Below are 25803 nucleotides of genomic sequence, written 5' to 3'. Positions count from 1 at the left end.
TCAAGTTAACTTGAACCTGGCGTCGATGGGCGCGGCTGTAGATTATGGGAGATGTAGACTGTATTGTATATGAGCGCCGATCACATCCTCGGCTTGCGGGGAAAGAGTACATCCGCCGCTGTCTCCCGCGGCCGGCGAAGCAACGCCGAAGACAGGATGCATGATCCAGTGGACTTGAAGTTTGAAGTGGACATGCATGATTCAGAGCTCTTCAGCGTGTCTTTAAATCCTGACTCAGGCGCCATGTCTCCGGAAATCGACCCTCACATGACCCCGGATAGTTTCTTCCACACCTTGTGCGACAAGAAATCCTCCGGGAGTGTGTCTGGGAGCCCCGTGATTATCTACTTTATATCCGGCAATCCTGGCTTGATATCATACTACTACCCATTCTTCACGCATCTAATCGAGAAATTGAGGGCTTGGAGTTCCGAGGACGATGCGAACCCCAGATTCCACCTCTACGGCCACAGCCTCGCCGGCTTTGAGGTCGCATCGTCACCGTCCGACAGCAACACAGAACATTACCATGACCTGGAAGACCAGATCCGCTTCGTGCAGCGCAAGCTGGACGATTGCGTGAGCCGTGTTGTCGCCTCGGAGACCTCAGCTTTTAGTCGTGTCAACGGTGATACAATCAGACCCCGAGTCATATTGATCGGCCACTCCGTGGGAACCTACATCGCTATGGAGCTCATCCGGCGCCACCGCGAACGATCCTCCTCATCATCATCATCTTTAATCGACACCAACCCCTCCTTCCCCATCATCAGCGCAATCCTCCTCTTCCCCACCGTCGTCGACATCGCCAAATCCCCCTCCGGGAGGAAACTGACCGTAAGTTCGCAGAACCTTTTCCCGTACTCCATCCTGCGACTCCAACCCACTCTCCCCTTTCACGCTGGAAGAACGAACACTAACCACCCCCACCCTCTCCCACACGGATAAGACCCTCCTCACCATCCTCCCCCACCTAGCCCTGATCGCCAGCCTGGTCGCACGGGTCCTAACGACCCTCCTCCCGGGCTCCATGCTCCGCACCGTAGTGCGTCTGGTCATGGGATCCCCGCCGTCCGCCGCCGTGGACACGACCTGTCGGTTTCTGACGAGTAGGAGGGGCGTCAGACAGGCTTTGTACGTCGCCTTCCCATTCAATCCCTCTCTCTTCTCCTGGATCAGGTCCAGCGATCAAGATCCGATATCAGGATCACACCTAACCCAGCCCCGCCGGGCTATCTGGCGCCTCTCCAGGGTATGTACAGGGATACTGATACTGACGGTAATAGACACATGGCCGCGTCGGAGATGTACACCATCAATTCGGATGAATGGGCCGACGAGGTGTGGGGGATTGCGTCGACGCCTGAAGCAGCGAAGAGCTTGACGAAGTTGTTCTTCTATTATGGGCGCGGGGATCATTGGGTCGCTGAGGAGACGAGGGAGGAGATTATTGCTTTGCGGGGGAGGGGGAATGGGAATGGGAATGGGAATGCGAATGGGATTACGGAGGGTGGCAGTGCGAAGGGTGGCGAAGGGGAAGGGGAAGGGGGCCGTGGTCCGACGATGGTGGTTTGTGAGGAGGGCTTGCCGCATGCTTTTTGTTTGAGTGAGTCTTGCCCCAATCTTGGTGTATTGGGTCTTGGGCCCGGGGGTGTGCTATTTGATGCGTGTGCTGACGGTATGCTGGGCAGGGCATAGCGAGGTTATGGCGGAGAAGGTTGCTGGGATGGTTAGGGAGGTTGTGGGGTGATGGGATGGGTATTCCCTGGGGAGTTGGGGTTGGGATTGAACAGGGTAAGGAGTATGTACGGCCCGGGGAGGCATTGACTGTATAGAGACATCGTGAAATAGAGGTAGGGCTACGACCGTTTCCCCAAGAATGCACACCAAAACTTCTATATGCGCTAATCATACCACCATCATTCATGGGTATCCTCTCGCATCCATCCGCACACAAAAGACACACCTCACTGGCCCCCCTGATACGCCAGCCCGGCCCTCCGAAACAGATCCCCCAGAACATCCTGCTGCAGCGCCGGCACAGCTCCAGGACCCGACCCCGGTCCTGGACCCGGACCCGGCTGCGACGGAGGCGGAGGCGCATGCTGCCAATCGGCCGGCGCGATCTGATGCGCGCGCACACTCCACCCATCATCCTGGGCGCGCTGCTGCCCGAACAGATCCTTGAGCGAGACCTGCCTTCCCATCGCCACACTAGTGCTCACCTCCTCCAACGGCGCGCCCGTCGTAGCCGCCGCCGCCGCCGTCGCCGCCGCAACATGCATCCCATTCTGCCGCGTCGCCTCGACCCGCTCCCTGGCCAGCTTCAAGCTCTCACCAGCATGCACCGCACACTCCCGGATCATCTGCGCGTTGATGTTGCGCGTCTCGGCCGTGGAATTCGGCGGCGGTTCACTGTAGATCCACAACCCGTAGATCCGAATATCCCCACCATTACCACCACTATTCCCCGAAGGCTTAGCAGCAGCAGCAGCAGCAGCAGCAGCGGTAGAATTGGCTGGCGGCACCATCCCCGGGATGGAAGCATTCTCCACCACCTCCGGCGCCAGATCGGACTTCAGGATGATATACTCCTCGGTGATCTCGACGTTGTCGCCGTCGGTGAGCGGGAGGTCGAAGTTGTTGAGCCCGCGACGGTTCAGCACGAAGACGCTGTAGCGCTCTTCGCCTAGCTCGCCCTGCGATCGCTGGCACACGAAGAGCGTCCCCTCCACGCCGCTCTTCTCCCATTGCCGCGTGCTGGGGCTGAAGATGTAGACCACGGCGTATTGCGCGAGGGAGAGAATCGAGGTGATGCTTGGGTTGTGGCGGCGGAGGACCGACAGGTTGAGGTCTTCGTTGGTGCGGAGGGGCGGCGGCGCGGGGGCTGTGGTGGTGGTGGTGGTGGTCGTCGTGGTGGTTGCGGTGGTTGTCATTGGGGGAAGTTGTTGGTGTGTTTGTGGGGGGTGGTGAGGGTGAATGGGGAGTTGTTGTTGGTGGTGTTGGTGGTGTTGAGTGTCTGAGAGATAGGTTTGGTAGTCGGAGTCGTAGTCGGAGGGTTGGGCGAAGCCGCTTTGGCTCAGGTGTTGTTGGTGGTGTCGCGGGTTGTTGATGTTGTTGGTGCCCTGGTTGGAGTGTGCCCGTCGGGGTTTGCGAGCGGACATTGTGTGAGATGACTGGTATAGAGAAGGACTGTGAGGTAAGAGCAACTTAGAGAGACGGGGGTGTGGGTGTGTGGGAGGTGAAGTGATGACGGTTTGAGGAAGTTATGGCGGAGAGAGAAAGGGAAAGGGAAAGCGAAAGGGAAAGGAAGGGGAAGCTCAGGCCGAGAAGCGGTCGGAAAGCACCCCGCGGCCGAGTCTGGAATCCCATTCCATCATCATCATTGATTATTCAATCCGTCCTCTTCCTCTTCCTCTTCCCCTTCTTCCTCCTTCCACCTCAAAACCATCCTCCCACCACCACCCTTTCTCTCTTTCACTGGGTTCTGCGATCATTCTTCGTGGAAGCTGATCGCAGACCTTGACTTAAATCCCCAAGACTGTTCTTTCTCTTGGGAGCGCCCCCCCCATCCCAATCTATACCAATCCAGAGCCGCCGCTCCCGCGGGCTTGTACAGTACGTACTCCACGCAGCTCTCGCTCGCTACGACCTTCGCCACCAGCGCTCTGGTCCAACACTCCAGTCTTGATTTAGAACGAACCCCTGACCTCTCGTTCGATGGTCGCATGATGTTCAATTCCTAATGTTCCAAACTATCACATCTAGCTTCTATTCGTTTGTGCAACCTTTTGCGCCGCGTGTCAGTCCGCGGTAACCTCGTATTCGCCCGCATCGCTCGGAGGCCACCCTATATATAGATCTATATCCCTGGATCGGGAGGGCGCATACTATCCCCTTAATCATACACAATGGCTTCCATCGCCCAGCAACAGCAACACATCTCCGGCGAATTCCCGGGCGATAACGAAACGTCTCCGGAGACCGACCCCTCCTCGCTCCCGCAGGCCGTCAAAGCGCGAAAGGCCGAATACACCCACCAGCAGTCGATCCGAATCAAGGTCGGCACATGGAATGTGGCTGCCATTCCAGGCACCGAGAACGACATCGGGAACTGGTTCGTGCAACAGAAAGGGGTATGCGAACAACTGTCTGGGTTGCGGGTGAAGGACTCGCAGGGAGGAAACAAGACGGACGACTCTTCGGCTGGACAGACAGAGTCATTGTCCGAAACTGCGCCGGACCAGATTGACCTCTACGTCCTGGGATTGCAGGAGATTGTGGATGTCTCGTCGCCCGCGGAGGCGCTGAGACCGTATGTCGATCCAGCGCCGGCGAATAGATGGAAGGCGGCGCTTGAGAAGGCCCTGCCACCGGGATATAAGCTTATTGCCGAGACACAGCTGGTGGGATTGCTGCAGCTGGTCTATGCTTCCCCCTCCCTGGCCAACCAGGTATCGTCCGTGAGCTGCACTAGTGTGGGTACGGGGCTTCTAGGATACATGGGTAACAAAGGCGCCGTCGCGACTCGCTTGGTTCTCGGCGAAACCACATGCGTTGTCTTTGTGAACTGCCACCTGGCTGCCGGGTCCGATAAGAACAGTCTAGAGCGGCGCAATTGGGACGCTTCCCAGATCGTCACACGGACTCGCTTTGAACCCATTGATCCGATCGCTACCCTTCGTGAAGACCCTGCCGAGAGTATCGGGCAAGAGGACTTTGCTTTCTGGTTCGGAGATCTCAATTACCGACTGGAAGACATTCCCGGGGATGATGTGCGTCGAGTGCTGGCTCGACATACGGAGAACGACTACGATAACCGGCACAAGACACGAGTGAATACCGATGGGCGTACTGAATCACCGCTTGTAATAGACAAAGAAGGAGGAGCTCAACAGCGATCATCTAGGAGAGGCAGCTCTAGTCCCCCTGTTTCGGACGACGACATCGATCCCCATACAGATCCCGCCTCCTTACAGACCACGATATCGTCTCTATTGCCTCATGACCAGCTCACGACGCAGCAGAGCAAGCGTAAGGCGTTCCACGACGGCTGGCGAGAGGGTCCTATCACCTTCCTGCCTACTTACAAGTATGATGTAGGCAGCGTGGGTAGGTTCGATTCGAGCGAGAAAAATCGCGGTCCCAGCTGGTGCGATCGGATTTTGTTCCGATCACACAAAGACAAACTGAGGTCTGAGCGACTGGCGAAAGAAGCTGAGGAGGCTAGGAAGCGCGATGAGGAGATGAAGGCCAGGGGTCTGGATAAGGCGGCTGCTGATGACAACGTCTTGTTCGATTATGACCCAGATGTTGACGGAGCCGACAGTGGGGATGAATATGATCCCGACAAGGATTCCAATGAAGACGACTCTTTCATGTCTACCGCCGAAGCTGATGAGTCTCTTCAATTAGACTACTACTTGTCTCATCAAGGGATACTCTCCTCGGACCATAAGCCTCTCGCGGCTGGATTTACCTTGACATTCGAGTCCGTGGACCCGCAAAAAAAGGCCAAGATCCATCAGGAAGTGGTTCGAGAACTGGACAAGGTGGAAAACGAGTCTCGACCTGGACTTACCGTGGTGGTCGATCATCATGGTAATCAGCCCACCAGCGAAGATCCCAACGCCGTGAATTTTGGAGACGTGCCTTTCGATGTTCCCGTCACTCGGACCTTGACCGTCGCCAATACCAGCGGTGTATCCGCCACCTTTTCTCTGGAGAAGCCGGAGCAGAATGAAACTCACAAGTCGGCTCCTTGGTTGGAGTACCGGGTGCACCATCCTGAACAAGAAGACTCGAAAAAGAAGCTACCGTCGAACGAATGCACCCTCCTCCCCGGTGAGATTGCCAACATTGAGGTTACGGCGTTTGTGAGAGACGTAGAGCTAGCTCGATTATTGAATCAGGACCAATTTAGCCTGGAAGAAGTCCTCGTCCTCCGAGTGACGAACGGGCGGGACCATTTCATTTCTGCGTACGGCAAATGGCTGCCTACCTGCTTTGGCCGCTCGCTCGAAGAGCTCACAATGATGCCCGAGGCGGGAGCGCGGAGTCTCAACAACTCCGAACAACGACGGAGTTCGGCCGTGCCTCTATCGGCACCTCGCGAGCTATTCAGACTGACTGAGGCTATTTCGGAAATGACTGAACGGGCCGTTGCTGAATGGAGTATGACAAGAGGTCACTCAGAGGATGACATGCCTCCGTGGACCAAGGAGCCATATGGCTATGGCTGGCCTTTTGAGCCTGAAACATGGACTTTACGTGACAAGGACGAGCGTCTCTCACTTCTGGCCGCCGCTCGCGAGGCTTTGGACACCAATAAAGATTTCAGCATCGTCTTCGCGCCCGAAGTATCTTGTCTCCACCGGCTCGAGATTCTCAGCGAAACGCTACTTGTCTTCCTTCGGTCATTGAAAGACGGCGTCGTCACCAACACTGTGTGGCAAAATCTAGACCAACAGATCCTCGCTCGCGAGAAAACCCGCCCACCACCTTTATCGTGGGAAGAAACCCAAGCGTGGGTGCTGGAAAGCCTCGCCTATTCCCCCGCCCACAGCGTCTCTTTCACTTTCGTAACTTTCATGCTAGCCCGCATCGCCAACGAAGTTGCCCCGGCATCATCCATTCCTACCCACGGGCCTCTGAAGATCTTAACCCCTCCGCTCGAGAACCGGAGTCCAATAACACAAGAGAATTCGCCAAAAGACTTAGCAAACCCTCAAGAGCAGCAACAACAAGAGCAAGAGCAACCACCCCCATCATCCTTTATATCCGCCAACGCCTTCCGGCGCCGAACCCGCACATTCAACTCTTCCGTCTCCGAGCCCCCTTCTGTCATCTCCCAGATGGCCATGCGCCGCCAAGCGGTTGAAACTGCCCTGGCGACGATTTTCGCCTCGGTGCTGATCACCACGGAAGGACCCGTGCCCGCGAAGGAAAAAGACCGACGAGCGCTGGAGGAGCGCAAACGGGGCGTTATTGAGCCGTTCTTGAAGACAATTGGGGTGGATAGTAAGGGACCTTCGGGGGGCGTTCCCTAACTTTTTTAATGTGTGTGTATGTATGTTACTGTATATTTCCCTATAGGTAGATGGCATGTGGATAGATCTCTTTGTGCGATGGGCTCGGGGGTTTGCAGAGCGATACTCCTGCATGCTGTGCTTTGATCAACGGATGTAGTCGGATAGAGCTTGATAGCAATAGCTGCTAGGTAGGCTTGTTGGTAGGGGAGGTCTGGGTGAATCCCGGGCCAGACATGTTGCGAGGCTTTGCCCTCTTGTGTATTAAAGATATCATGGCTGCTTTAGATGTGAGGCATTCCAGGGTAGTTCCATTATCCAGGGAGTACGGCGGAAGGGTAGAGGGGCATGCTGTACACACAGGATATGAGTATAACCGGTGCGTATGGTGAGATATACTATTGCGAAGCATGTACAAGGGACTGGTACACATTCGCCAGATACAAGCTTGCCCTCGAGTTTTCCCTCTCAAACTGTCTTCCATGTTGCCTGTATCAACGAGAAGGATTGGGAAGGAGTCCCGGTGCGCGGTCACGGTGATGCGCTCCTTCCTATTCCGTCCCACGCCTATCCTGAGGCAGCCAGCAATATACAGAAGCCGGGGGTAAACAGAAACCAAAACCTCTTCTTTCTCTCACTTTGCTCTCACTTACTCTCAACTATATCATTACAGCTGTCTTACACTTAGAGTATACACCTCACTTTCACTTCATTTATCAGCATTATTCCATCGATATCAGCAACCAGCATGTCCACGCATCCTACCCAGCCCTCTCAGAGCCTCTTCGTCGGCACCATCTTAACCCACGATATCCACACCGGAGAGTCCACCAATCCTCTCGCCATCTACAGCGACAAGGTGATCACCATCGGCCGGTCCACGAAATGCGACTACGTCATCAAGGGCAAACACATCTCGCGCAGGCACCTCCGCATCCACACCGTGGTATTCGACCGCGACAACCCCAGCGAGATCGCTCCGCTCGTCTACGCCCAGGACCTTTCCATGAACGTCACCACCTGGAACGGCCACCCTATGGGCCGCTCGGCCGGCGGCTTCCTCCTGACCCACGGCGACATCCTCTGCCTGAAGGGCGAGAAGTTCCTCATGTTCAATTGCGCGGACCGGGTGTACGACAAACCAACGCCGTATGAGTTGCAGCAAGAGGAGCTGCAGCTCCTGAACCGCGAGTTCGTCCTCACGCACCGCAAGCTCGGCCTGGGAGGCTTCGCAACCGTGTACATGGCTTACCGGCGAGACAAGGGACGGCAACTGGCGTGCAAGGTCCTGGATTTGCGGCCCCTTCGCGATCAGGCCATTAGATCTGTGAGAGCAGACCTGGCTAACCTCTTCGAGAACCCTGGGTCACAGCCTTCGGAGGAAGCTGGGGACCCCGGGGTCATGGCGCAGTTCGATGACCTGGTGTGGAAGAGGTGGACAGAGAAGCGCGAGCTTCTGCTACAGGAGGTTATGATCTTGAAGGATCTGAGTCATGTGAGTCCGGTCCCTTGGAGAAGAGAAAGAAGGAGTTTGATGGTGCCCTTCAAGAGGAGAAGGCAGGTGGCCATGTGTGGGTGTTTTGTGGGATAATACGTTGTAACTTGTGCAAAGCCCTGCTGACCACTCCGGTGCACAGCCTAATATCGTAAGCCTCGAGAAGGTGGTCTGCTCTCCTGATACCTAGTGAGTCGTGATGAGCCCGGGAACACTGAGATAAAAACTAAGCTTGCGGTGGTGTACAGCTACATCTTCCAGGAGCTTGTCACCGGAGGCGATCTCTTCTCTTATATGCAATACAAAGGAGGAAAGCTTGCTAACATGGAGGTCGCATCGGTAGTGCGGCAGATCCTCTTGGCACTGGACTACCTTCATGACCAAAATATTGTCCACTGCGATCTGAAACTCGATAACATCCTCATGACAACCTTGGAAGAGGGGGGTAGGGTTGTTCTCACTGACTTTGGCTGCGCTACGCGGTTGAATCATCCCATGGAAAAAATGGCGGCAACGAAGGGTACCATCGCGTATCGTGCTCCGTAAGTCATGTTTGGTCTTCTTCAGGCACTTGTGACTGCGTGTGTCTGTAGCGGGGCGGAATCAGCTCGCTAACTGCAGTAGCGAGATGCTCGAGAGACGTTGCACCAAAGCTATCGACATGTGGTCTCTGGGATGTGTGGCAACCATCCTACTCACCGGAGAACTTTTACCCGACAGTTCGTTCGAATCGTGGGCGGACTTTCTTGCTCGGGAAACTGGTGTGTTCCACCTGCTGAGTTTCTTTTATTCACATAAGATCAGAGTCCGCGCTCAAAATTTCATCTGCCATCTGCTTGAGATGGCGGAGGACAAGCGCATGACTGCTAAGGAGGCTCTGGAGCATGAATGGTTCAGCAATCGCAGTCACGGGCCCTCATTCCAAGACCTGTACAGCCGGGCATGCAGGGGCTGGGTGCCTCGGGCACCCGGCGACCCCATCGTGGAGCTGTCTAGCTACACGAAGGAGCTTGAGACGAACGAGTCACCCAAATGCTATAGCGGGGAGGGATCGAGCCACAGTGGCACGGACTCAGATAGGGAGGACCAACTATCATTGACTTCCACGGTGCCGGATAGGACCTGCCATCTTGAGGCGTCGCCTACCTTGTCGGATCCGGTGCTTCCGCCGATGAGAGATCGAACCAGCTCAGATGAAGTGGCCGTGGAGGAGGAAGATGAGGAGGAAGATGAGTGGGGGACACATAAGCCCATTACAAAAGATGAGCTCGAGGTGTATGATGACTGGAAACTCGGGGAGGGGGAGGGAGAGGACGTGGACGAGGGCGTGCATTCGGCTTAGCTAGGTTGTCTTAAGCGTGCATCACTTTCTTTTCCTTTCATTCTACTTTGTGAGTAACTGTTAGATATAGCTAGATAAGTCCCGACAATGATACCAGGATAGAACATGGCTCTTGCTGTGGTCGGGTAAGAGGTCATAGTCATTAAAGTAGTGAGTAATTGGCTATCCCTCATAGATTTTCCAGTACAGTGGCAATCTCCTACTGGAATAGACGTCTTAGACCTAGGCCCCTCTAGAGGATTGACCCATAGATACTCTAACCACTTGAGGTAGCTACTTCTGATGCAACTTCCAATCTAGAAGTACTGCAAAAATATACGTCTAGACTAGTTCAGTCTAACCTCCAATTATACATCCCCGGTCGGATACTGCTTTGCACACACCGGTGAGACGGTTTACACTTTTGCTATGAGGTGATTCGAGGTAATACCTGCATATCAGACCGTCCAGGAAGGAGGAAGGTTGACAGAGGCCTCGGCGACGGGGAAATAGAACCCCAGAGATTGGTGGCCTATACTCCGTATCGCTATCGGAGTAGAGAATACTAGAATAGAGTTCAACAGCATCAAAGACGACTAGCTTGGACAGGATAAAGCTTAGGCGTAAGGTAAGGCTCCTGGGACTGACTCTACGCTACCCGTCTTGATAGTGGATATGTAAGGTACAAGTACAGTACCTCTGATTTAGCCCCCATCCAGAGATAGCCTAGCAAGTATACATACATACATTGAGATGCATCATATAGCCCGGAACAGGATTCAGTCGTACACCCGGCCGACGAGATTCGGCCACTAGTTACCAGTGACCATCCGCCATCGGCTCTGCTCTGCTCCAGCGTCGCTACCGAGTTCCCTCCGATCCGACCCTTTGCCCCCCCTGCCTAATCAAGAGCCGCTCCGCCCAGAGACGCCTTTCCACACAAGTCTTCCTACTATACGGGTTTTTGATGGCAGTGCTTGCTCCCTAATCGAAAGAGAGACCTGGGGGTCGCAACCCACGTCTTCAGCCGACGGTAACCCCCGGGTTTCTGACAACGTACCATAGATAAGTTATCCACCGAACGAGCTGATGATTCCATAACACGGACACGTACCCTAAGCTGGGTATCACAAAAGCTTCAGTTATCAAGTACAGTACAGTACAGTACATGCTTCTGGAGGCGGACGCTTGACAAACCTCAAGAAGAAATCCCCCCCGTCCCAGGGAGGAGTGGCACCTCTTTCCATGGTTGGCAAGGCATACATGCCCACCCGAGCAGGATTGCTGTTCTCGCAGATCAGCACATTGCTCTATATTCGATGCTCATTAGCGATGTTGGAAACCAACAGGTTGAAGAAAATGTCCGTAAAATGCGTAGGATTGCAATTCAATGCAGCAAGCGCTATGTACAATGCATATAAGTCTGTATGCCCAAAGATGAACGATTCCAGCGCCATGCACTGTGAAGAAAAACCCCAAACATAACTCAGGCTTCATGCACGTGAGGGGACAACAAAAGGCATGTGTGTGATATCGCCCAACCAACGCCGTGGCGAGATAAAAAGAAATGAAGAATGCAACCAATGGTATAGTATAGTCCTTTCCTCCTGACATGCATGACAACTGAGGGGGGTTTTCTTTTCGTGGAAAACCCTACAGGACAGAAGAGAGCATAAATGAATGATGAGAGGAGAACCGGGGCCTAGGATGACCCCATCGCGCCAGACATCACCTTTCTCAACGCGTGTTCCGTTTGCGATCGGTACGGGGAAAGTCCAAAGGTTTGTAGGCGAGCCCGTGAGCCCCGGTCATGCGGATCCGTTGCTCCGTTCGAGACATGGTACGGCCTAGCCCTAGGTTGGTATCGGGGGCCAGGGAAACCTCGTACCCATTCACTTGGCCCGACTGGGGTGACTGGCTTCGCGAAAAGGCATAAGACGGCGACGCGCTACTTCTACCGCTAAAGGAAGACGCCCGCCCATCGTAAGAAGCGGCAGACCACCCGTCCAGGATCCGGGGACCGCTTCTCAACGACTCGGCTGCAATGCGGGCAGCAGAGAGAAGGAGCTCGTCCTCATCGACTTGAACAGACCTTGGCTCCTGGGGTTTTGAGGGCGCGGCTGGCTTCCGGGTGGTCATCGACTCGATTTGTTCCAAGATCGGAAGCTTGGGCAAAGGCTTCAGAGATGAAAGTGCCATTGACTTCCGGCTGGGCACGCGAGGCGCTTCTTGCTTTTGCGCCTTGACCACCTTAGTGCCGCTATCGCTTTGGGGTGGCGAGGGTTCTTCAGGTTCCTCATGAACTCGTTTGCGACTGGCGGTTGGTTTGCTCTCCCGACGCCGGTCAGCGGCTTCCCTGAGAGCAGACAACCAGGAAGTACGCTGCACAGGCACCTCATCGTTAGTCGTAGCATCTTCGGGTAGAGGCTGAGCAGAAACCACCGGAATTTGATTCTTGCTCGGTTCGGTGGCTGCAGGCAGTGGCTTTTGCGGAGAACCCAGGTCATCAAGTTGTAGTTCTGGTTCCTTTTCGGAAACGGGCACAGCTGGCACTTCAGCTTGCGTCGAAGTGTCAAGTTGCTTGTCTGAGATACTGGTTTGTAAACCGCCAGAAAGGCTCTGCTTCTCTTCAGGTGAAATCTCTGACTTTGAACTTGGTGGTTGAGCAAAGGATATAGTAGGTTGTTCTTCGGATAAGTTAGCATGTGGGGTCTTTCAGATGACTGAGATTGACATACTGGTCTGTTTCGGAGGAGAAAACAAGGGGAAAGGGGATGCCGGCTTGGCTGTCTCTTCCGAAGGCTTGGGAAACAAGGACGGAGGCTGTTTAGCAGCCGCATTATCAGAGGTCAGGCTTGGTACAGAAGCACTGAAGCCCGAGCCTGAGAAACCGTCGAAGGTAGGCTTTGAACCACCAGTGCTGAATATGCTAGGAGCGGACTGCCCGGTAGTGGAAAAGACGGGATTTGACGCAGATGCAGGAACGGAAGTACTGAAAGGTGAAGTTGAAGATGGCTGAGGAGTGGAAGATGTTGGAAGTTTGAATGGCGTAGAAGATGAAAGCGAGGAGAGTGGCGGTTGTTGCTGCTTGTCTTGACTCGGGCTTTGAACATTGGCGAAGACAGGCTGTTGGCTGTTTCCTGTCGGTAACGCTGTGGTTGGCTGAGCTGGCTGAGCTGGTTGTCCGAAATTGAAAGGCGAAGTAGTTGATGCGAACGCATTTGAAGAGGCCTTTGGTGCGTTTGATGTACTAGACACATGCTTACTGCTTTCATCCTGCTGGGAAGGTTTGGGGAACGAGAAAGGAGAGGTGGTCGCAGCGAACGCGCCCGAAGAAGCCTGTTGATTGCCCGATGCCGACGGGAAAGAGATTGCACTTTCATCCTGCTGTGGGGGCTTAGAAAACGAGAATGTCGGAGCGCCATTCGAAAATGGACTCGAAGACGACGGCTGACCGCTCGATGTTGCTGACAGACTCAATGGTGACTGGCTTGACTGGGGTAAAGTTGGGATGCCAGTGGCGAAAGGAGTTGGTGGTAACGGCGAAGGCGCGCCAAAGGTGTTAGAGGAAGGATTAGGAAAAAAAGACGAGAAAGGAGCCGCCTGTTTTTCAGGCGCTTGTGGTTGAGGTGAAGGTGACGCGAATGAGAAAGTCGGGGGGCGACTCGGTTCAGTGCTGGTAGCTGCTGGTGGGACATTCACAAAAGCGTTCTGAAGGCTAGATGTCGACGTCGGGGAATTTCGAGAGCTTCCTTCGTGCGAAGAGGCGAAGCGGAACGCAGAGGGGTTCTCGTCGTCGCTCACAAAAAGTGAATCATCATTTGTCGAAGTATGTGGTTGAGGGGCGGGAAGAGCAGGGAGACGTTCCGGCAGGAGAGAACTGTCAATCATCTGCAGATTTGCTGCCTCCTTGATGTTGAGCCCAATGATGATTGCTGGAAGCGTTCTACCTGCGCGCTTCGATTCGACGTATGTGTCCGAAAATGCATGGTCCGAGGATGGCTGAAAGGCTGTAGCGCAAATCGAGTTAGTCGTTGAGTCAAATCAATTGAGTGCCAGAGCTGGTAGCCTTAAGATCCAAGCTCCTTAGGATGCGAACTGAGCCCGACGGACGGAGATATACGGCGAAACAGCTGCCGAGAGTGCACACGTACCGACTGAATCCACAGGACGGGTGCCCCAGTTGAGATAAAGATCCCCGTTTGCATTTTCGGCGAACTGGAGGTCCTGTTCTTCGCAGAATTTGATTGTCTGATCATAATCATCGAAGCGAAGAACCGTAGTCAGCTCATCCACTGTCCATTCTTCGTTTTTGTGTTGTTGCGAAGCTGGATAGCGGCAGTAGGCCTTCCATATCGAGCGGATGGCGGTCTGACGCATATGATTGAAGTAGATTTCGGCGACGCATGCCATTAGGTATGAGACCCCCGGAGAGTCTATCAGGTTGAAGAACCGCATATAGAAGCCCTGAGCGATAGCGTTGGGGCGTTTGGCATCGAGGGTACCCTGGTATTCCCAGGTATTGCTGGCTGCGGCGAAAAGCTCCAGTGCCATCTGAACGCGAGGGGAGCTCCTCAGCTCAACCGGCCATTTCTGAACGCGGGATTCCAAATCAGGTCGTTGGTCATGGATCGAGAAAAGAATATAATAAGCTCGGAACTCATCCTCGTTGGGAAACGGGATGCGGCCTCTGTTGTCGTCGTAGTAGTACATTAGCGAAAGCATTGTGTTGTTTAATTGTTCCCGTTCCTGGTGTCGATCGAAAGGTTCCTCGTTGGCCGGGCTAGAAAGAAGATGCAAGGATACAATGTGGAATCGAGCGATTCGCTCGAGACAAGTCACGGCAATCTTGACATCGTCTTCTTGAGTGAGCTGTTGCACGGAAAAATCATTGCGGATTGAACGAGTCCGGTCCCAAACGAATTTGTGGATCAATCCAAGCGGTTCAGGGCCGTCGAGAACATGCCGAATGAGATAATTCATCGTCTGAAGGAGCGCTTGAGGTGTTCTGATATCAGACGGAAGTTGCGCGTCGTAACCGGCGGCCGATCGTCGAAACCGCTTGAGCATCTTCAATTCCATATTCTGTAAGGTGTTCGTGGCAGGATGCAGGTACTGATCATAGAATAAGCTTTCGGACGCGTAGAACTCGGACAAATGCTATCACCTTTTCGCTCTTGTCGACCATCTTCTGAACAATGCGCTCCACTCGTTCGAATTCTGGACACATGCTTGTACAAGTACCCACAGGCGTAATGGCTTGCTGCAGTGACGTTGGCTGGTTCGGATCTGCCATCTGACCTTCCCGTATAGCCTTCTCTCTTTGCTTCGTCCTATCAAGCTTGAGCTATTCGAAAGTGAGCATCAATCAAAATAACCACCAGTGTCCAAATCCCGAAGTACAATTCCAACTAACCTGTTCGTAGCGATCCGTATAGCTACTTAGAAGCGCGGCGTCCTCCACGGGGACGGCCGCACTGGTCGCTCCATTGGTAGGCTGCGCAAATGATTGCCGTGGTGAAGCGACATTACCGCCATTTTGAGCCCCAGAGAAGCTCGAGGGGGTCCCAAACGACACGGGTGATGCTTTTCCAAATCCCGCGAATGGGGAAGGGCTCGGAGACGGCTGCGCAGGAGGGGTGGCGGAGGAAGAAGCCAGCTTCTTCGGCTGTCCGAAAGGCGACGAGGCGCCAGTGGCAGGCTCGGCCGGTTGTTCGGCCTGTTTTCTCCAGACGTTATTCCCCGTCCCGGCTCCCCTCCCCTGACCACGTGTGCCTCTTACCGCTGAAGCGCCGCGCCCCCGACCACGAAGCCTGGGGTCGCGTGTCGCGGTGTTGGCCTTGGGTTGATACGGAGTCGAGCGTCCAGATGGTCCACCACGTCCACGACCAGCGGAGCCAGCCGAACCATCTCTCTGGCCGATGCTCGAGAAAGGATTCGCTGGGCCGGCCATTCTGCCGCAAGCCAGCGGGATCGTGGACGGGGTATTTCGGTTGGTGTCGCTCTGGGCACGATGAGCAGAGACTTCCCGATGCTGTCGTTTAAAGCTCTGGTTGCGATTCCGGGCGCGTTCCTTGTGTTATGAGTAGCGTGGTCGGGTAATGAACGGGAAGGAATAGGAGCGAGAACTGTAGAAGTGCTGAATGTTGGAGGAAAACCGCGGAGACGGGTGTGACGGCAGAGTCAGCTGTGGCACAAGCATAATGGGAGAAGGTACGATATAACACTGCGATTGCAAGGCGACGAAGATAGAGAAGGAGGAGAGAGATAGCAATTGGACGACGAGTGGATGTTCGTGAACGGGGCAGCTGTCAAAGACAAGCGGAACGAACGATAGGCGCGGTACCTTTCGAGATTGGGATCCAGGAAGCGATTGGTAGTAGCTGGAAAGTGTGAAGAGTTTTGCGACGATGAGTTGCTGCAAGCGAATGCAAGTGGCGCGGAAATGAGGTGGTGGTGTTCCCGCAACTTCGGACAGGATGGGCGCTGAGATTCTTGAGACGAACCGAGGGGGCGGATGCAGCTACCGGCTCATGAGACTCGGCAGACGACGAGGACGATGTGGGGCGCTGATGGGCGGGCTAAGAGCTGCTGCCCTTCCGAAGGATTGATCGTTTGTTTGATTATAGGAGAGATAGAAAGAGGAGATGGGGGGGATTTGCAATCATCTCGAGGAGCTCCAGACGGCGGCGGGTGGGACTGCGTCAATGCGCGCCAAGCTCGATCAGACGCAAGCGCTGCTGACGCGCGGCTAGTCGGACACCTCATTCCATCCGTCATGATATGGTAGCGAACTACGTACTCCGTAATCATACAGACTTGTAAATGTCAACAAGGCTGAACTGCTTCTCTGCGATGACGCCCTTGGACTAGGGGGGCTTTTCTTGCCTCCTTTTCTTCCACCTCCCACTCTATCTACCCTTCGCACTCTGTGAAACACAAGTTCACTGCGGGCGCGATCAATGCGTCAAACACAGGGCGTTTGAATGCTATGCTCAATCTAGACCGGTCGCTCATTTCCACATGGCCTCTGCTTTTTGGTTTCTATTAGAGACCGGAATCCATCAAACGCTACCGGGTCATTAGGCTCTCTGCTGGAGAAGAAAGAGGGGGGCGGTGCTCATCCTTGTATTGGATGGGCGTTGAGCTTCGCTAGTCAGCTCTGTTCTGGCACAGACTACACTAGGGATGTCTAACATGAATTCCAGCCTGGCTTGAACCAATCTTCCTTGCTTACAAGCATGATCTCCAGTTGTCAAGGCTGGCGGCTTCAGAGCTCAACAAGGCCAGCCGGTTATTGGTGAAATAGTTGTGGAAGCGATTGAACCAAAATCAACACCTGCCCAGATGTTCTGACCATTCAGTAGTAGGTACCTACGCACCTAGTAAGGAGCAGAGCCTGTTCCAGAAAGGAAAAAAGAAAACATCAAGACAAAAAAGAAGCCCTCCCCCCCCCTTGTATATTCTTTTGTCCATCACTGGATGATCGGCAGGCCAATCATTTGTACATCACTTCAACTTGGCGAGAGCAATGAAATCTGAACGTACAGGTAATGTCTCAGGTATCACGACCGAATCGAGTAAGAAGAAGCGAGGTCGGAAGGTGTAGGTAGAACCATAAGACACTTGGTTTGGAGCGGAAGACAAATGGTCAAGTCGTTTCTTACGATTCATCGACAGGAAGTCGCGCAAGGGTGTGTCTGGAGCGCTCCGAACAGAACCGGGCGGCCTTAGTCTGATGGCAATGTAGTGGTTGCATTGAGGCTGTTCTCCATATGCCTGGATAGGGCTTCAAATACTTGTATCTACGTGAGTTGGCGCACTCAATACGGCCGGCGCCGCAACTCGCGGCTTTTATCTTCTACACTTTCCAGCCTTGGTGTGTTACCAAAGTTGCTACTCATCAACTACTACTATTACAGGTCGCGAGCATAGATCTAAGAGCATTAGTTAGAACGAAACTGTCCCAAAGAGAATATGATTTAGAGGATCAGCATGCTATGGGAACACACGACTCCACCAATCTATCCTCTCCGAATCCCTCGGGAGAGTTGTAATGATAAGAGCCAAGAATGAAGAGGGATCGACAACCTGGGAGCACAACACCAATCAATCAACCTCCTCGTGAGCTCCCATCCATCGCAGGCTATTATCATTTCTGCTGAGGCGGAGAGGAGGAGGAGGAGGAGGAGGAGGAGGAGGAGGAGGAGAGGCGTGCATACTTCTTGTTCTTGTGAATCTGGACTTACCAGCCAACTTCCAAAGAACATAGTCCCCTCTCTACCACTGGTTGCAGTCCAGAGCTAAGATCCGATTTCAGTAGAGCGGGCACCATGAGAAAGGGCTCAAGAACAACACCAAAGCAGGGAAGCACATCCCGTGCGATGAAGTGCTCGAAAGGCCTATTCTCTCGTAGTCCTACAGCTCAGGATGGAAAGATGCGATTGACTATGTCTTTTGACTGCCACACTATGAATGAATCCACTTGTGGGACTTGGATACTTTTCCAATGATCAGCTGAAAAGCGTGGTGGTGCCGGTGCTATAGCATAACCCCCCTGCCCCCACCCTTAGCATAGAGCTTCATCTATAGGATAGGGTTCTTGTATACTACCTATGGATGGGCACTTAATCCGCGAGGTGGCATTATCTGCAAGGTAAAGATGACTGACTAACCCTCCGTCCTGCTGCAGACAGTAGATACCGTAGCTAGTAGTTAGTTAGCGCGGCACATGCTGCTTTTTACGCCCTGCCTGGAAATTTGGCTAGTAGGTGGGTGGGCAACCACCAGCAAATTTGTTCCGCTGTGGATTTTTTTTCTTTTCGCCTTGCCTTTCTGCTGGTCTTCCCCTTCTTGCTGCTTGCTGTGGCTGCTGGGGAGTATAGCACAGTACTCTGCTGCTAAGTCCGCACTCGCGCAGACGGACCCTTCATCGATGCCTCCTCACCCAAATAATGCATGCACCAGTCAAGTGCTGAGTTACTGCCCATCCAGCAAGTGCAGACGCGGAACCCATTGAGAAACGTGTATAACTCATGCAATTCTTTTCGAAGGGTACCACTAGGTACAAGAAGAAAGGACGCTAAAACGCTGCTGTCAAGTACCAAGCCACCCCTCACCAAAGTCAAGGAAGTAAAAACCAGAGAATAAACAGAAGTCAATAAAACACGAGATATCACCTGCTTCCATGTCCCAAGCAAATGCCAGGAGCAAAGGAGTTTTAACACGAGCGCCCTTTGCTTTCCCAAAATCTATTCATGTCAATTCCAGCCACCCCAAGGGCGTCAAAGTCACAAAAGGCAATCCTCACCACCCAACAATTCTAACCCAAGTACACAAGAAGAAAACATAGTGACAACAAAAACCCCCAATAAGAAAGAGTACCCCAGTGCGAAAAGAAACACAGGAGAGAGGAAAAGGAGACGGAGAAAAGGAAGTTCGTATATGTTCGTGGCGTGGTCATTTCGTGTGCGGTCTATATTCACAGCTGCTCAGCAGACTGGTGGAGGTTCGGGTGACTCAAGGAGCCGGTCCGGAAGGACATCCTGGAAGGGCTTGCCAGCTCAGGCAGGCCGTGCATCTCTGGCATCGGCATCTGGTAGTGCATAGCTGGCTGTGACATCGGTTGGCTGGTTGCTACCGTGTTATAATCGAAGGAGCTGTACAGGGGCTGTTGTCGGTAGGCGGGCGCGGCCCAACTATCGTATGGTCCGACAGAGTGCTGCATGGACATGGTCGTAGGGCGATGGTGTTCTGAGCCGGCGGCAGTAGTGAGAGGAGCAGGGGTCAGGCAGTCAAACGACGAGGCCTGCTCGAGCGGACTGGGCAACTCGCTGCTGGTCGGGGTGTTGATAACCGTGGGCGATGTGTAATCGTCCTTGAAGTCCTCGGAGGCAGAGTAGAAAGACTGCCCCTGTAGTCGATCCGATTCACCGTAGCTCAGCGACTCTGGCAGAGGAAATAGCTGGCCCTGATCCGCTCCCATCGAAATGGCACGGTGGGAGGGCATACCGACTGGATGATCCATGGTTGTGAATGGAGCAGACATCTCTTCAATCGAGGATGCTGTTGAAGTGATCACCTCGTTGCACTCGGTCTCTTCCGGCTCGAACTTCTGTTCCGGCTCAGCCACAGCGTCGATTTCCTTCTCATTGTTCTCCTCCTTCTCTTCCTTATCATCTCTTGCCTCGACGTACACAATGGTGGACGCATCTGAGAAGTCTTCGTTAGTCGAGATTCTTCTGACTCACAGTGCCCACAAGATTGGATCTTACCAACTTCGCCCATCTGATACCGCACCTCCATCTTGCGGACCCTGAACATTTCATCCAGGATAGCCATCTTTTCGACGGGGATGTGTCTTCTGCAGTCATGCGCAACCTCCTGCAAATCTTCTGGAGTGATGCCGTGCTGGCCGAGGTTTCGGATAATGTGGAGAAGAAGCTTGATCCGTTCTAATGCGCAAGAGAGTCAGCCCCAGTGTTCGCGCCGAAGTCATAGCCAACAAACATACCGGTCTTCCTGAGATGATCAGGCTCTCTGTGGATCACATCAGCCGGCCACCATGCGGGCTTCGTCAACTCCGGATCTCCTTTGGTTCCTGGTGGCGCACCCGGCCTGGGTCGGCCACCGTTGTATGGGTGCCGCACTTGCTTCCGCGGCTCGATGTACTTGATGAATGCTTTAGAGATGACACGGCAGTTTTGCTGCTGAACGTTGATCAGGGCAACCCGATAATACTGGGCTAACTTGTCCGCGTCACCAATTTGGATGGCAACCCTGGTAACAGCAGCCACGGGAGGCAAATCTTGCACGGTATTGGTGTAGGGGTTCGAGTATCGCAGAGAAGAAGAGGAAGCACTAGGCTGAGTCCTACGCTTCTTGCCCTGGCGCCGATATCTCTCATTCATGCGATCATTGTTCAGAGCAGTGGGACTGACGCCGGAGGTTCCTGGACTACGTTAGCTGGTGTTTTCACTCGCCGGACCCGAGCTTGCAGACACATACTGCGAATCAAAGGCTGTCTATAGCCAATCTGTGAACCTAGGATCTCTAGGAATTTCTCTCGCACCTCGTGGCTGAAGATAGTCATGTTCTGGCCGCTGATCGAAGGCGACTCTTGAACCTGCAGCCGACCCATGTGGTCCAAATAGATGAGAGAGTAGTGGTTGAAGGGCATGTTGACGGTTGTTTGCAAAGAGGCGTTCATGACCTATGGCGAACATGTTAATGCAGACACGACAGGAGCAACGTCATGAGCACCCACTGGAGCAGTTTCCCATCCAAGAACACCATCTTGAAGGCTAGAGGCGGGCCTCTTAGTAGGTCCTGACCCCGACGGAGTTGCAGGTGTGTAAACCATGGTGAATGTGTATCAGGCGAAAGACTTGGGAACGGTCGTAGATTGGTATGAGATTGTATCGCGTCGAACAACCTTATCTCACAGAAGTCAAACCGGGTGTCAGAACGAACACTTGATGTTCACGAGAACCTGGTGCATAAGTTTGGCGAGACTTGATCGCTATCGCTGGTGAAAGGTTGCTGAATATGTAGGTGCAAATCCGAGGTTTGTCGAGTCGTCCGGCTCAAACGAAGAGATATTGCGCACTCTGCAATGTTCTTGGTGTGAATGCTGTGGCGCACGAACGGCAGACGAAGGTCAGCTTCCTCATTCGAGTGAGATCGCCACTGCAACAGTGCTTAATCCCTGGTAGAGATATAGCATGGGCACTATGTACAGTGCCTCGTCCCCGGATCGCAGTCACGCGGAAGTACGAACCCATACCCCCTGTCTCAAACAAACCGAAAGACCGGACAGGGACAGAGCAGAAAAGCTACTCACCCGAGAGAGAACGCTGCTCCTCAGTGCAGTCTGGGATATAGTGGCAAGATAACTGTTGGCAACCAATCCTAGCACAAACTGTCGAAGATGATTCGGTGAAGTATAGGCTGCTTGCGTTGCGCTAGAATGAGGTCGAAGAAGCTTGGTGACACAAACGGGACTCGATGTAATACGGATTGAGGATTGGGTCTTGCCTGAAGAGGAAGATGAGGAGGAATGAGTAAAGGTGATAGAGAAGATCAAGTTATAGAATACTGTATATAGCAGCGTATGATGGCAGTATCAGTCCAGTCTGATATGGAGCAGAGGAGTGAAGAAAAGATAAACAGAAAGGAAGCAACGGTGAGGAGTGCAATGAGGTTCTTATAAAGATCAAGGGAAGAGAAGCGAGCCGAAGAAAGGGACTGGAGCTGGACCTTTTGGACTGTCTGCGAGATAGAAGTGAAAGGATCTCGATGTGCATCTGTGGTCTGTGGACAAAAGAACCCCAAGGAACCCACCCATGCCGGCCATGATGGATTGATTGCTCTCCTCTTTTTTTTTTTTTCTCTTCTGTCAGTTCGAAATCCACCCCGATTTGGCATGGACCTGGGGGAGGTGGTTCCAGCAGCATGGAGCATGGATGATCCTTGAGTGTATCAGAGCCGAAACACCCAGACGACGCAGAGGCATTGGTACAAAATGCGGCTGCATGTTTTCGGTAAGCCATGCGGTAGACGGTCTCGTTGGGGAAATTATTTTAAATCATGATCTTTTCATTTTTAGTTTAGTTTACTTAAGTTTGTTTTGTTTTACTTTATTTTATTTTCCAGATGATTTTCTTTTGGCAAGGGTTGTTTTGTTTTATTCTTTTTATCTGCCTTTTATTATTTTTCTTTTCTCATTTGATTTTAATTTAAGATTATTCTGATGGACATATATCTCGATGCTAAGGCACTTAAGTAAGACTACTATTTGTAGATCGTCCAGCTAAGTGGCTATGGCAGCAGTTGGAGCCCCTCCCTTTTTTCTTCCCCAGGCCTCATACACTTTCCACTGTCATAAGAACCCGAACGGTGGCGCATCGATAATTGCCTGGACTCCGCCATCCCGAGAGCATGGCATGGGGAGAGATTAGTAGTTACGGTGATGACAGCCGAAAGGCGAATGTGCGCTTCATACTGAGGAGTGGTTCTCGATCCCGCAGACATACAGACCATTGATGCAAAAAGGCAATAGAAGATCTCCAAGAATGATGGATACTTTCGATCTCCTTAGCAGGTGGAATATTCAGATGGCCCTTATGGGTCGAATCTCAGGTTCTCCAGTCCGATCCGGCGGTCCCCGTCAGTCTAGCCTACGCAGGACAAAAGCACTGTCTGTGAGTGGGAAGAGGGAAAAGAGATAGGGATAATTTAGTTTGTTTTGGGCGGGGAGGGTAACACTAGGCTATATTGACATAAGTCTAGTAGTAGCTAAGTTATTTGACATACTTCTGACATACTGACATACTGACATACTGACATCGCCGTAGTATTTCTAAAATCGAGTCTATCCGCCACTTATCTAGCGGTTTGAGCAGGGATGGTCTTTCCGGGACGCGGCTTCCTGCGCAGCCGGGACTTTTTTTTTCTTATTATTTTTTTCGGTGCTTCATTTTTATTTTCGATTTTATTTTAATTTCAATTGATTTCGCTTCTCAAAATCTCCCCAGCACGACAAGACCAAACCCGCCTTCGTCATTGGCTACTGCAGATCGCGCTCTCGCCCGCCAACATGGAACCGGTTTGTGTCTTTTCCTCTTTCTCACCCACGCACACACACACACACAGATGACTGCACCCAGCAACCTCCTTTCCACTCTTCTCGGTAAAGCAAACTGTCAAGCCACCGGCAGGTCTCTTAGGATGAACCCCAGAACCCCTACTACGTAAGGAGTACAGCCACGCCTTCTTGACGTTTCGGCGACAGCTCCTCAGCTCCCCAGCTCCCCAGTCCGTTGGAGGAAAATCCTGTTTACCTGACAGCAAGTAACTCCCCAGTGAGCTACGGAGTACACCTACCGGTATCACACCGTGGGGGACGGAACGGAGTCGGAGAGAGGGACGGTCCCATGCAAACCTAGATTATCCTTCAACGTCACCGGTAAAACTGCCTACTAATTTAGGGTAGCCCTCTGGATAGATAGATGGATAGATAGATGAGATGGGATGGATAGATGGATAGATAGATGCAAACTGATGGTAGTGGTGGTGGTGGACATCCCCCTCCCTCGCGTAAACCCCGCCCTTCAGTTATCCACAGAGGGAAGTCAGAACTACGGAGTACTATACGGATGTGTGTATGTACAGTACTGTACAGTCAGTCCGTCACAGAGTGTAGACCTTGTGTCGCATGGTCGGGTATTCCGAGTCAAAGTCATAGAGACCATTCTCTAAACCATCCAATACCATCTTCCAGAGATGCGCTCCATAGCTTCGAGACCAGGTATCAAATGCTTCATCTCAAGAGCAACAACACAAACGCCCAGTGCAAGTACATATATACGTACAGATTGTAAAGTCTCCCTCCAGAAAACCGCACACACAAGAATAAATCTCCCCTAATTAACCTCACAGATGGCTTGCAGCTTGTACGACCCCGATAAACAAGACCGAAAGGGCAAGATATCTACGAAAAACTCGTGAGTAAAAAAAACCAGAACAAAAAATAAATCAAACCAAACCAAGGAACGGCGCGCGGCCACCAAACCAAACCCATCAGCGGCGGCGGCCGGCCGGCCAGCCCTCGAGTTTCCCCCGAGTTACGCACAGGCCGCCCGCATCGCATATCGTCAGAAAACCCAAAATGCCCGTCCCACCACCACCACACCAAAAACATCTACACAGACACACACACGCTTAGACCCAGGCCAAAATGGCCAATTCTACCAGAATGGGAGTAACCACACACAGCCTGGAGGACTAGGGCACGAAGTACCACCGCCGACCGTACTTTCGTCTTGCTTTCGTTTGTGTGGTCATTGCTCCGTGGACAGTCTAGTGAGGTTGTCCCTCCCCTCCCCCTCCCCTCCCCTCCAATCCGTAAGTAAGCTGTGGAATTGTGTACTCCGCAATCGAGTGGACATCATATTCCACTTCCACCTCAGGGAGAACAATCGATGCTGATACATCGAGATCCTGTGAGGTTCTTCAGATCAACCGTGTTCATTCTTCAGACCCACGACGCAGATGGAGCTTTTTTTGTTCAAGAACAGCATTAGTAACATGTCTCTTATCCCGTACGAAACAGGACTCCTATCATCGGCCATCCATGTTGTTGGCGGTCCGATAGAGCGAGGTGGAATCAAGAAGCGCATAACTAGTTACCATATTCTCAGGTGACTCAGTCACCTAACTTTATACGATATACGCTACTAAGAACCTTCCCCCAATAACTTATGTCGGGTACAGTACAGTACATAGTTAGTAACCTCTAGTCGACGAACGAACAATGCACGGAAACGAGATGGCCTGATAAAAAGGTAATCGGAGACCATTTCCCGTGATCGTTCAGATGCAGGAACTCAAGCAGGGGCAGCGGGATAAAAAGAAAGGGGGGGACAGGGGGATTAGGCTTGGGGTGATTTCTCTCGAGGTATATCGACCAAGCATCTCTGGCGGCGAACCGCAGTATGACGCTACATAGAAAGGCCATGCCACCTGCATCGCTCTCTCTCGATGCATGAGTAAGCCGGGTCTCGAATCGCGTATTTACAGTACACTCGTAACAAGCGGAATATGTCATCTAGGGTTCATGAAACAAAGTACTGAAGACAATCGTTGTCGAACTGCATGAAATGGCAGTGATCTAAGAAAGAGGTGGGGTCGTTTCGAAAGGGGAAATCAGACTTCACAAACACATAATACCAAACTTCGAGAAGGGTTTGCGATAGACGAAGAAGAAACAGTGACGACTGACGACTGAGGTCTGGAGGAGGGATCTTGGTCCCCCGATCGAGCGCGGATCTAAGAAGAATTGCCCCGGGGCGCTAGTGTGCCAATCGAGAGGGTGAGGGTGGAGGGGGAGAGAGAAAAGAGGGGAAGAGCTAAGGATTGATCTGCCAACCATAGGAGGAATGACAGAACTCCAGTATTCA

At 52.8% G+C, this 25803-nt stretch overlaps 6 protein-coding genes across 6 annotated transcripts; 3 read left to right on the top strand and 3 right to left on the bottom strand.

The window, feature by feature from the left end:
• Positions 1-187: 187 nt before the first annotated feature.
• BO66DRAFT_338663 (bifunctional triacylglycerol lipase/ester hydrolase) lies at positions 188-1744 on the top strand (the record flags this gene model as incomplete). Its single annotated transcript, XM_025644363.1, has 4 exons — positions 188-837; positions 950-1134; positions 1287-1606; positions 1692-1744. Coding segments are annotated over exons 1-4 (1203 nt in total), but the record flags the coding sequence as incomplete, so codon positions are not given.
• Positions 1745-1829: 85 nt separating this feature from the next.
• Positions 1830-3266, bottom strand: BO66DRAFT_387301 (Dcp1 family protein). Its single transcript, XM_025646266.1, has one exon. The coding sequence runs from the start codon at positions 3162-3164 to the stop codon at positions 1968-1970; it is 1197 nt and encodes a 398-aa protein (XP_025509187.1). The 5' UTR covers positions 3165-3266; the 3' UTR covers positions 1830-1967.
• Positions 3267-3911: 645 nt separating this feature from the next.
• Positions 3912-7238, top strand: BO66DRAFT_416659 (phosphatase family protein; the record flags this gene model as incomplete). The annotated part of the gene is made up of 2 exons (XM_025649611.1): positions 3912-4136; positions 4170-7238. 2 exons carry the CDS (start codon positions 3912-3914, stop codon positions 7047-7049), a joined length of 3105 nt encoding a protein of 1034 aa, XP_025509186.1. The 3' UTR covers positions 7050-7238.
• A 538-nt stretch (positions 7239-7776) lies between these two features.
• BO66DRAFT_445041 (kinase-like protein) lies at positions 7777-9865 on the top strand (the record flags this gene model as incomplete). Its single annotated transcript, XM_025651627.1, has 4 exons — positions 7777-8523; positions 8666-8712; positions 8772-9065; positions 9148-9865. 4 exons carry the CDS (start codon positions 7777-7779, stop codon positions 9863-9865), a joined length of 1806 nt encoding a protein of 601 aa, XP_025509185.1.
• A 1716-nt stretch (positions 9866-11581) lies between these two features.
• On the bottom strand, positions 11582-15797 carry BO66DRAFT_433442 (putative leucine permease transcriptional regulator (SAC3); the record flags this gene model as incomplete). Its single annotated transcript, XM_025650694.1, has 6 exons — positions 11582-12531; positions 12583-13854; positions 13999-14959; positions 15012-15191; positions 15261-15563; positions 15627-15797. The coding sequence occupies 6 exons, from the start codon at positions 15795-15797 to the stop codon at positions 11582-11584; spliced, it is 3837 nt and encodes a 1278-aa protein (XP_025509184.1).
• Positions 15798-19159: 3362 nt separating this feature from the next.
• On the bottom strand, positions 19160-21460 carry BO66DRAFT_7037 (uncharacterized protein). Its single transcript, XM_025653514.1, has 5 exons — positions 21111-21460; positions 20852-21056; positions 20358-20795; positions 20119-20298; positions 19160-20056 (listed from the first exon to the last, which is right to left on the bottom strand). Exons 1-5 carry the CDS (start codon positions 21204-21206, stop codon positions 19326-19328), a joined length of 1650 nt encoding a protein of 549 aa, XP_025509183.1. The 5' UTR covers positions 21207-21460; the 3' UTR covers positions 19160-19325.
• Positions 21461-25803: the final 4343 nt, after the last annotated feature.

This window comes from Aspergillus aculeatinus (assembly GCF_003184765.1).
Source record: "Aspergillus aculeatinus CBS 121060 unplaced genomic scaffold BO66scaffold_1, whole genome shotgun sequence".
Lineage (NCBI taxonomy): Eukaryota > Fungi > Ascomycota > Eurotiomycetes > Eurotiales > Aspergillaceae > Aspergillus > Aspergillus aculeatinus.
This window is presented reverse-complemented; position numbering and strand designations above follow the sequence as displayed.

Excerpts from the sequence above, each read along its gene's own strand:
- BO66DRAFT_387301 (XM_025646266.1), bottom strand. The coding sequence starts at position 3,164 with ATGTCCGCTCGCAAACCCCGACGGGCACACTCCAACCAGGGCACCAAC.
- BO66DRAFT_7037 (XM_025653514.1), bottom strand. The coding sequence starts at position 21,206 with ATGGTTTACACACCTGCAACTCCGTCGGGGTCAGGACCTACTAAGAGG. Across the intron at positions 20,796-20,851 it reads TAGACAGCCTTTGATTCGCA|GAACCTCCGGCGTCAGTCCC; the intron begins GTATGTGTCTGC and ends AACGTAGTCCAG. Across the intron at positions 20,299-20,357 it reads TGATCATCTCAGGAAGACCG|AACGGATCAAGCTTCTTCTC; the intron begins GTATGTTTGTTG and ends CTTGCGCATTAG.